Source organism: Schistocerca serialis, chromosome 3, assembly GCF_023864345.2.
Source record: "Schistocerca serialis cubense isolate TAMUIC-IGC-003099 chromosome 3, iqSchSeri2.2, whole genome shotgun sequence".
Taxonomy (NCBI): Eukaryota; Metazoa; Arthropoda; class Insecta; order Orthoptera; family Acrididae; genus Schistocerca; species Schistocerca serialis.
In genome coordinates, this window is record NC_064640.1 from 225,827,071 (window position 1) to 225,839,223 (window position 12,153).

The 12,153-nt window shown below is 37.1% G+C and overlaps 1 protein-coding gene across 1 annotated transcript in view; it reads right to left on the reverse strand.

Moving 5' to 3' along the window:
• The window catches only part of LOC126470763 (glutaryl-CoA dehydrogenase, mitochondrial-like), a 428,045-nt gene that overhangs the window by 15,984 nt on the left and 399,908 nt on the right, over positions 1 to 12,153 (reverse strand). Inside the window, exon 5 of the mRNA XM_050098768.1 lies at positions 5,353 to 5,585. Coding sequence (XP_049954725.1) covers positions 5,353 to 5,585 — 233 coding nt within the window. The remainder of the gene's footprint in view (positions 1 to 5,352; positions 5,586 to 12,153) is intronic.

The following is a 12,153-nucleotide window of genomic DNA, read 5'->3' on the forward strand; positions in this document are numbered from 1 at the left end:
AAGAGCATGGATATTCATATCATCACTGGACACTGACAGTAAAGAAAGTTACCTGAACTGACGAGCTGCAGAACACACTGGTACACTCTTATGGCGGGGTACAATTACACCAAAAACCAGGTGAGCTGTTTTTCCAAAAGAACACCATTCAGGCCAGTAACAGTGGTATAACCATATGGTGGACATGTACGTGGAATGAAATGTGGTTCCTGGATTGACTAACATTGTTCCTCACTGGTGAATGATACAACCACCTTCAGCCCAATCAGGTGCACACTAAATCTCTCACCTCCCTCTCCAGGTGACTTGTACCTTTAGAAAGACATTCCCTTATCTAGTTGCTCCCAAATTGGAACACTGCATGAAATGAGAAAGTTTTCTGGTCCTCCAGGTCACCTGACCTTAATCATATTGAGCACATATAGGATACCATATGTATGTTTCTTGGATCCATTTCTGGCCAATTTCTGTGTGTTGTGGTCAACAGTTGAGTAGTTACGTATCAGGGTGGCTATCTACACACACTGTTTCACACAGCCCGAGCAATGACAGGTCACTGCTGTCATAAGGCCAAAACGTTTTGCTAGATGCTATTAGGTTATATTCCTCATTACTCCATAATACCTCTGGTATTATGATTCCCCCCTGGGTTACTAGGTGAGCTCAATCTTGACAGAAGGATGTTCATAATATTAATATTATAGGCAATCGGTGTGTGAGGAAATTTCTTAAGTTTGGTCTTCAGTTTTTCCCAATACCCACCCGTCATCCGTTTAAATTTGTTGAAATACTCCGAGACAGTCACTGTGTGAAATGTACTAACTTATCTCATGTTGAAAACAATTTTATTTTAATAGTAAAAATTGCACAATTTAAATTGAGTTTGTTGTATATAAATCAATATCTTGTAGGAATGAGTCATTTTACATTCCATCACAAATTATTTTGTGAATATTGTTATGGCATCAAAATTTATAAGGTTTTTTTTTTTTTTTATGCGGATCTGATTTGGTAATTCTTACCCATCACCTTTAACACATTAGAATTACATAAATTCTTCTATAGAACAGAAGGAGGTGTCAAGGAGAAACTCTTTCTCAGTTTGTTCTCAAATTCTGCTTTGCAGGCTGCCAGAAATTTTATATGCCTCATTAAGTGATCAACAATTTTTGTTGCAGCATTACACCACCCTTTCTTTTGCTAAAGACAACCTTTATGGGGAGTAATGGATGTCATTTTTCTTTGTGGTATTGTAATTATGTACATCATAATGTACTGTAATGAACTGTAATGGATTATTTACAATAAACTTCATGAGGTAATAAATATACTGTGAAGCAGAAGTGAGGACGCCCAACTCCTTAAACAAATGTCTACAAGGTGATCATGGGTAAGCTACCACACAATATTCTTGTTGATAAATAATTAAACTTTAAGTGTTTCATGATACAACACTGGAAAATTCTTACTCTTATCAGTAAGTATGACAAGCACACTTTTAGGATCCATTTTAGAAGTTCTGGGCATGTTATTCATCTGCAAATGTGTCACATGACACACGAAAGTCATGTTTTTTTATCAGCAATCACATTAAAGGACATTTTGAAGTTTTCAACCTCAGATGATTTTCACGAGTATTCATTTTACAGGGTGATTATAATTAAAGTTAAACTTTCAAAACACTGTAGAAATAACACCACTAGTCAGAATGATGTCAAATTGCAATGGAAAATTATTGGAGAAGGGGAAAAACGTATGGCAGATGAAAAATATAGTATGAAAATTGATCAACAGATGGTGCTGCATGTGACAGAATAGGTAAATGAAAACACCTGTCATGCGCACGACACATTGAAGTTGGTGTAAACGCTCCAGGTACACGGCTTTTCCTCCTTTCGCATCTGTGATGTTCGCAATGACTGTCTCAATGCAGAATCACGCTCTGCTTGTAAAGCTATATTACAAGAACGATGACTGTGCACACATCATTCTGTGGAAGTACTGGACACTGTAGGGTTTTAAAAAAGGTGTTGGTCCAATGACTGCCGTGGGTCTGGAGAAAATTATTCATAAATTCAAAAAGACGTGTTCTTTTGGTGAGCAACCTGATAGACAGAGGAAACAAATTGATTCGACGTCAGTGGAAGCAGTGGCCACAGCAGTGCAGGAGGAGACAAGTGGTGGTGTGCAAACGTGTAGTGCATGGAGAATTGCCTGAACATTGGACATACCCATGAGCATTGTGCGTAAAATCCTACAAAACACTCTTCTTTGCTACACATTCAAAATTACCCATGTGCATGAGTTGCTTCCTGTTGACCTGCCAGCAAGACAGACCTTTGCTTGCATGGAAGTGAACAATGATTGGCCAGGGAAGATTTTGTGGAAAGATGAAGCCCACTTCCATCTGACAGGGTATGTCAATACACAGAGTTTTCGAATGTGGGCAAGAGAAAATCCACACGCAAATCAACCAGTTCCACTTCATCCTGAAAAGGTCACTGAGTGGTGTGGGTTTACGGCATCATTTATCATAGGGCTATATTTTTTCGAAGGGACAGGTGCTTCTGGTAAGTGCTATGAGTGTCTCTTGCGCAATTTAGTTATTCTAGCTCTCCAAAAGCCTGGATGTGTGGATGGGATCATTTTTATGCAAGATGGCACACCTCTGAACATTGCAAATCCAGTTAAGCAGCTGCTGAAATCCCATTTCAGAATTGCTAGAATTATCAGCCGCCATTTTCTTACAGCCTGGCCATCCTGATCACCTGATCATAACCGTATGACTTCTGGCTGTCCGGTAGCCTGAAAGATGATGTGTTCAGTGTTCCGACTGCAAACTTCGCTGCATTGAAGGCACACACTGTGCAACACATTCTGAACGTGACTCCGGAAACACTTCCATCAGTTGTGTAACATTCTGTTCCTCAATTTCAACTTGTTGCAGAAAATGGTGGACAGCATACTGAACAGTTTTTGGACCAGTCACACAGAAATTAATAATGTGATCTGATATTGATTGATGCTTTTTGTACGGTTTTTGGTCTCAGGACAATTAAAAACTGATGTAAGTGATGCTTTTTATGTGATTTTTGGCCTCAAGACAATTAAAAACCAATTTTTCCCATCCAATGTGATATGAACTTGCCGTGGTGGATGGGCTTACGTAACTAACAGTATCACACCTGTACACGCATGCAAACTGAGTAGTTAAGTTTGTTTAATGTCAAACGTACACCTTAGGCATTGTTGTATGATTCATTTGTCATTTGTAGTCGACCACTATTAAATTATAATGCTTACAGTGCCATCTATTGCTAAATTTTGTAACTATTTATTTTCCGTCTGCCATATGTTTTCCCCCTTCTCCAATAACATTCCGTTACAATTTGACGTCATTCTGAGTAGTGGTGTTACTTCTACAGAGGTTTGAAAGTTTAATTTTAATTATAATCATCCTATATTATATCTTGCATGATTGCCCAATTTTGGCCTTGCAGGCCATTTTCAAGCATTGTAGGTGTTGATGTGTTGTGCAGTTACCCTGTTATTAAACAGTGCATACAGCCGATCTGAAAGCCAGCACATGACGTTCAAGTATGGCTGTGGTACCCCATGTGAACCAAATACGCAGTTACATCAATTAAATATCTAGGTGTAAAGTTGCAAAGCAATATCAAATGTAACAAGCACATGACATCAGTTGCAGGGAAGGCAAGTGGTCAAATTTGTTTTATTGCAAGAAGTCTTTTTAGTATGGCTCATCTCTAAAGGAGGCCACATACAGAATACTTCTTGAATACCACTAGAGTCTTTGAGACTCTACCAGGTAGGATTAGAGTACATCGAAGCAATTCAGAGGCACGTTGTTAGATTTGTTATTGATAGGTTCAATCATTATATGAGCATTATGGAAATCCTCTGAGAACTTGAATAGGAGTCCCTGGAGGAAAGATGACATATTTTTAGTGAAATACTATTGATAAAGTTTAGAAAACCAGCATTTGCAATTGTCTGCTGAAGAATTTTACGGCGCCCAATGTACATCTTGTGTAAGGAATATGAAGTAAACATAAGGTAAATTTGGGTTCATACACAAGCAATTAGACAGTCTTTTCCCCCTCACTCCATTTGCGAGTGGAACAAGGAAGAGAATGACTCGCTGCTGTGCAAGGTAACCTCTGCCAAGCACCATAAAGTGGCTTGTGGAGTATGTATGTAGATGTAGATGTCTACATCAATTTATGGAAGTAAAGGAAAACATAAATAACTTTGAGAGGATGTGAACTCTCCTCCATCAAATTTGTGTCCAGTTCCTGTAATTAGTACTCTTCCTTGGGAACTTTGCAGTGTAATAATGAACCTCAGAATATACTGTAACTAAGTACATGATTTCACAGTACTCTAATCAAATGAGTCATTTAGTTTACAAAGGACTTACTCAGTGAAAAATATAGTAACATGCTAGCCATTTATATGATCGTCCTTTAATTAATATTAAGCTATCTTTAATCTCCATTTTTCAACATACATTGATTTATACTTAACTATATGTGCAATGTCACATACACTTTACAGTCTTGTACATTCAGAAATTTTTCAATTGTATACAAGCAAAATCGCACAGTGTAAGACACTCAACTCATTCGGTTCAAATCCCCACCTGGACATCCTGATTTAGGTTTTCCTTGATTTGTTTAAAGAGTTTAAGGCAAATGCTGGGAAAGTACCTTGGAAAGGTACTTTTAAAAGGGCACAGCTGATTTCCTCTCCAACCTATTTCTAATGACCTCATCATTGACAATGTTAAGCTCTAATATTCCATCCTTTTCCTATGGAGATGGAGATGTCAAGCAAACATGATTTCAGTTTGCGTTTGAAGTTAATTATATTGTATATCAGATTTTTCACATACTTGGATAAGGGGTGAATTATTTTTGGGACTGCATAACCCACTGCTTTCTGCATCACACTAAGCCTGAGTGAGTTTTGTTACCAGGAATTTCTGAGTTGAAAGTGAAGATCTTCATTCCCAAATGAATTACATAGCATTTCTTGTGTAACTTTGAAAATTATGACATAAAAGTAGTTACAAGTCAATGTGTCTTTATAGAGGCAGTTAATACCACAGGACAGAATTCTAGGATGAAAAATGTTATTTTTCTTTAATATACCTTATATTTTACCCTTATTTAAAAAAATTATTTTCAGTAATGAACAAGTTTGGATTATCTAAGTTTTTTTCAACATATTTCAAATTAAGTTTTGATTTGATTGAATATGTTGTTTTCTCTTTGTGATTAAAATCAGTAATATTACAAATTCTTATTCCTCAAAAATTAGTACACTTACAAATTCTTATCCTTCAGGCAACCCACATGAAGACATGCTTGAAGACCTATTGATATTTCTGTAAGCATATCTGCTAATTTCTTCTGAATGAGCTGGGTGGCTGCTACTAAAGGCCGTCCAAACTGGTGACGCTCTAGTGTATATCGACGTGCTTCTGCTAAGCAAAACTCTGCTGCACCCAGGGCTCCCCAACCAATACCATAACGAGCATTACTAAGACAGATGAAAGGTCCCTGGGGAAAAAGAGCACAAAAAAAGAACCTTAAGTTACAACAGATCCAATACTTACAATAAAAATGTGAAATATGGAAGAGTTTATTTTGAATATAAATAGAACACACAGAAAAATTTTATCATCTTCACTTCAAACATCAGGCCTTTTTTAGTTTTGCCTGTTACAGTATGCATCAATTCCTCAGTATTCTTCGAGTTCATTATATCCACATTGTGTAAACTGTATGAACCAAATGAGTATTGATTATATAATCCAATGTGCCTCAACTAAGAATACATTTGCCATGTTTACCAAGATTCATCCACAAGATAACAGATCGTAGGGATGAGAGGCTTTTTTTTTTTTTTTTTTTTTTTTTTTTCTTTTAGGCTTTGAAGAATAAATCGGATCAGCCATCATAAATGAGTGTAATGAATACAACTTTAATCTACGTGACAGTCTGATTGTTGATTTGGAAATTATGTACATATCTGGAGATGTGTATTAAGGTCAGTGAGTACCTAGGGATGAGAGTTACTTTTTTCTTTTAGGCATTGAAGAATAAATCGGATCAGCCATCAGACATGAGTGTAATGGATACAACTTTAATCTATGCGACAATCTGATTGTTGATTTGGGAATTATGTACATATCTGGAGATGAGAATCTAGATTATTCCATGATTGAACTTAGAACATCCAAAGTGATTGTGTCAACAATTTGCTTACAGTACTTCATGAAATCGGTGCTCAGCTGCAGGATGATTTGCCTCGTAATGGCGAAGAAGAAGATAATTTGAAAAAGAGTAGCAACATAATTGTACAAATTTTCTCACTTTAGATGAAAGAGTAGTGTCTCAAACTAATTGTATTTTCTTAAAATTAGTAGAAATGGTCATACATATTGCAAATATTTAACTGGCAATACAATTATAGAAAATAATTAGTTTTATTTCGTACAGATGAAATTATGCTGTTTTGATATCAGCCTGTAAAAGCAGACATAAGTTTGTATCTTTCAACTTTAAACCTGCCTATCTCCTACCACTTACTTTTCAAAATATTTTGGAAGACTATTTATGATCAGATTTATTGACATGTGGCAATTCCTTTCTGATTCCTTCCCGATTTGGTTTCCATATAAGATACTTCACAGAGGATGCTATAATCATTTACAGGAATAAAATACTTTGTTAACAGTATCCTCTGAGAATCTTTTTGAATTTTTGGACCTCTTCCAGGTTAGACTTACAAAATTAATACAGCATGGGAAATCAGATAGTATAGACTCTTTCAGTGTTTTACCCTCAACCTATTCTTATCTTGATTTTTCATTAATGGCTTTCCAATGATGGTAAATAATCAGGCAGCAATGGTTGCCAATAAAATAGTTGTACAGATCAAGTATTACTACTACACAACACAAGCCACAAAAATGTCAAATTTGTTAATACTATTTTATAATAGTGAATGACACTGTAAGTCATTGAAATGAGATAAATGTGCTGGAAATTCAGAACATACAACATGTAAGGTTCCTATGTAGCCAAACAGACAATTAAATTAGTAGCTTATTGATAACTAACTGAAGCAACAAAGTTTGCTCCAAAAATTATTTTCTGACAGTATGACAGACAAGTGATTCTGTTATATTCTTTGTGTATTTCTATCATCTGCACTAATGAAAAGAATTTACATTTCATAGGCTATAGTTAAACAGAAGAGGGAAGTTCCACAATTGTAATAGGCTTGTCTCTTTCATACAAATGGCAAACATGAAAAAGCCAACACACATTACAAAAAGATGGGTAGAAAAGGACTTGCCAAAGGTGGATGTACCAGAATTAAAGAATGCTAAATATACAATTATGTACCAGTTTCTGAGAAGACATAAGAAAGGAAAAGAAATACGCCTGATTGGCTGACTTTGAAGTAAAGATGCTGTAAATACAATAAATAGCTACAAACCCACAAATGAATCCATTTAAAAAATTTACAATCACAATGTACTATCTTTGCATGACAAGACTATGAAATACACAGCTCTTTTTTTCTTTTTATTTACACATCAAGTTCCATAGGACCAAATTGAGTAGCAAATCTCCAAGGTCATGCAACATGTCAGAACATGAAATTACAACATACAAGTAATAACAGATAAAATAAAATGTATATGAACTCAAAAAAAAGACAAGCCATAAGTTTGAGTAAGCACAATCAACAATATAACATAGGAATGAGCTTAATTTTTCAAGGAATTCCTCGACAGAATAGAAGGAGTAACACATGAGGACTCTCTGCAGTTTCAATTTCAAAGTGCATAGATGACTGCTAAGATTTTTGAACTCCTGTGGTAGCTCATTGAAAATGGTTGCAGCAGTATACTGCACACCTTTCTGCACAAGGGTTAAGGAAGTGCAATCCAAATGCAGATTGGATGTCTGTCTAGTATTAACTGAGTGAAAGCTGCTAACTCTTGGGGATAAGCTGATATTGTTAATAAGAAATGACAGTAAAAAATAAATATACTGAGTGGCCAATGTCAATACCCAGACTAGTGAACAGGGGTCAACAAGAGGTTTGTGAACTTATTGCCCAAACTGTGCATTTCTGAAGCACAGATATCTTTTGAGAATGATAAGAGTTACCCCAAAATATAATACCATATGACATAAGACTTATGTCATAAGTGAATGAAAATAAGCAAAGGAGACTAACTTTCATGTTGAACGATCACTTACTTCAGATACCGTTCGAACAGTAAAAATGGCATCATTAAGTCTTTGGACAAAATCCTGAATGTGGGCTTTCCATGACAGTTTACTATCTATCTGAACACCTAGAAATTTGAACTGTTCAGTTTCATTAATCATACGCCCATTCTGTGAAATTAAAATGTCAGGTTTTTTTGAATTATATGTTAGAAACTACAAAAGCTGCATCTTACTGTGATTTAGCATTAGTTTATTTTCTACAAGCCATGAACTTATGTCATGAACTGCACTATTTGAAACTGAGCCAATGTTGCACATAACATCCTTTACTACCAAGCTAGTGTCATCAGCAAACAGAAATATTTTAGAGTTACCTGAAATACTAGAGGGCATTGCATTTATATAAATAAGGAATAGGAGTGGCCCCAACACTGATCCCTGTGGGACCTCCCATTTGACCGTACCCCACTCAGACTCCACATCACCACTATTCTCAACACTGTGAATAATGACCTTCTGCTGTCTGTTGCTAAAGTAAGAAGTGAACCAATTGTGAGCTATTACCCACATTCCATAATGGTCCAATTTCTGCAGCAACATTTTGTGACCAACACAGTCAAACACCTTAGTTAAATCAAAAATATGCGTAGTACTCGAAACCTTTTGTTTAACACATCAAGTACCTCACAGAGAAAAGAGAATATAGCATTTTGAGTTGTTAAATGACTTCTAAAGCCAAACTGTACATTTGATAGCAAAATGTGTGATATAAAATTATCAATTATCCTTACATACAGAGCATTTTCAATGAATTTAGCAAACATTGATGGCATAGAAATAGGTCGAAAATTGTCTACATTATTCCTTTCTTCCTTTTTATAAAGCGGCTTTCCTACTGAGTACTTTAATCATTCAGGAAACTGACCATTCCTAAATGAAAAATTAGAAATATGGCTAAATACAGGGCTAAGATGTGCAGCAAAGTACTTTAATATTCTGCTAGGCACTCCATCATATCCATGAGAGTCCGTAGTCTTCAGTGATTTAATTATTCACTCAATCTCCCCCTTGTCTGTATCACTGAGAAATATTTCAGTCATCAATCTTGGAAAGGCATTTTCTAGGATTGTTATATGATTTCCTGTAGAAACTAAATTTTTATTTAATTCACCAGCAATGCTCAGAAAATGATTGTTAAATACTGTACATATATCTGATATACAAGTAACAGAAACTGACTTTATATTGCCAACCTTGTGCTGCTGACTGGACACTTACTTCACAACTGACCATATGGTTTTAATTTTATCCTGTGAATGAGCTATTGTATTTGCATGCCATGTACTCTTTGTCTTCCTAATAACATTTTTAAGCACCTTGAAGTACTGTTTGCAATGCACTACTGTAGCTTGATTGTGACCACTTCTAACGTTTTGATATAATTCCCGCTTTGTTCTACATAATATCCTTACCCCACTAGTTAGCCACCCAGTCTGCCTTTTACTGTTAGTACCCTATTTAGCCCCCCCCCCCCCCCCCCCCCCATGAACCATGGACCTCCCAAGTGGGGAGGCTTGCATGCTTCAGCGATACAGACAACGGAGGGGTATCTGTCGAGAGGCCAGACAAATCTGTGGTTCCTGAAGAGGGGCAGCAGCCTTGTCAGTAGTTGCAGGGGCAACAGTCTGGATGATTGACTGATCTGGCCTTGTAACACTAACCAAAATGGCCTTGCTGTTCTGGTACTGTGAACGGCTGAAAGCAAGGGGAAACTACACCCGTAATTTTTCCCGAGGGTATGCAGCTTTACCGTATGATTAAATGATGAAGGCGTCCTCTTGGGTAAAATATTCCGGAGGTAAAATAGTCCCCCATTCGGATCTCCGGGCGGGGACTACTGAAGAGGACGTCATTATCAGGAGAAAGAATACTGGCATTCTATGGATCGGAGTGTGGAATGACAGATCCCTTAATCGGGCAGGTAGGTTAGAAAATTTAAAAAGGGAAATTGATAGTTTAACGTTAGATATAGTGGCAATTAGTGAAGTTCGGTGGCAGAAGGAACAATACTTTCGGTCAGGTGAATACAGGGTTATAAATACAAAATCAAATAGGGGAAATGCAGGAGTAGGTTTAATAATGAATAAAAAATAGGAGTTCGTGTAAGCTGCTACAGACAACATAGTGAACGCATTATTGTGGCCAAGATAGACACGAATCCCATGCCTACGACAGTACTACAAGTCTATATGCCAACTAGCTCTGCAGATGATGAAGAAATTGAAGAAATGTATGATGAGATAAAAGAAATTATTCAGATAGTGAAGGGAGACGAAAATTTAATAGTCATGGGTGACTGGAATTCGATAGTAGGAAAAGGAAGAGAAGGAAACGTAGTAGGTGAATACGGATTGGGGGTAAGAAATGAACGTGGAAGCCGCCTGGTAGAATTTTCACAGAGCACAACTTAACCATAGCTAACACTTGGTTCAAGATCCATAAAAGAAGGTTGTATACATGTAAGCAGCCTGGAGATACTGATAGGTTTCAGATAGATTATATAATGGTAAGACAGAGATTTAGGAACCAGGTTTTAAATTTTGAGACATTTCCAGGTGCAGATGTGGACTCTGACCACAATCTATTGGTTATGAACTGTAGATTAAAACTGAAAGAACCAGAGGTTGTACAGAGTTTCAGGGAGAGCATAAGGGAACAACTGACAGGAATGGGGGAAAGAAATACAGTAGAAGAAGAATGGGTGGCTTTGAGGAATGAAATAGTGAAGGCAGCAGAGGATCAAGTAGGTAAAAAGATGAGGGCTAGCAGAAATCCTTGGGTAACAGAGGAGACACTGAATTTAATTGATGAAAGCAGAAAATACAAAAATGCAGTAAGTGAAGCAGGCAAAAAGGAATACAAACGTCTCAAAAATGAGATCGACAGGAAATGCAAAATGGCTAAGCACGGATGGCTAGAGGACAAATGTAAGGATGTAGAAGCTTATCTCATGAGAGATAAGATAGATACTGCCTACAAGAAAATTAAAGAGACCATTGGAGAAAAAAGAACCACTTGCATGAATATTGAGAGCTCAGATGGAAACGCAGTTCTAAGCAAAGAAGGGAAAGCAGAAAGGTGGAAGGAATATTTAGAGGGTCTATACAGGGGCGATGTTCTTGAGGACAGTTTTATGGAAGCGGAAGAGGAGGTAGATGAAGATGAAATGGGAGATATGATACTGCGTGAAGTGTTTGACAGAGCACTGAAAGACGTAAGTCGAAACAAGGCCCCGGGAGTCGACAACATTCCATTGGAACTACTGACAGCCTTGGGAGAGCCAGCCCTGACAAAATTCTACCATCTGGTGAGCAAGTTGTATGAGACAGGCGAAATACCCTCAGACTTAAAGAAGAATATAATAATTCCAATCCCAAAGAAAGCAGGTGTTGACAGATGTGAAAATTACCGAACTATCAGTTTAATAAGTCACAGCTGCAAAATACTAACGCGAATTCTTTACAGACGAATGGAAAAACTGATTGAAGCTGACCTCGGTGAAGATAAGTTTGGATTCCGTAGAAATGTTGGAACACGTGAGGATATACTGACCCTACGACTTATCTTAGAAGAAAGATTAAGGAAAGGCAAACCTATGTTTCTAGCATTTGTAGACTTAGAGAAAGCTTTAGACAATGTTGATTGGAATACTCTCTTTCAAATTCTGAAGGTGGCAGGGGTAAAATACGGGGAGCGAAAGGCTATTTACAATTTGTACGGAAAGCAGATGGCAGTTATAAGAGTCGAGGGGTATGAAAGGGAAGCAGTGGTTGGGAAGGGAGTGAGACAGGGTTGTAGCTTATCCCCGATGTCA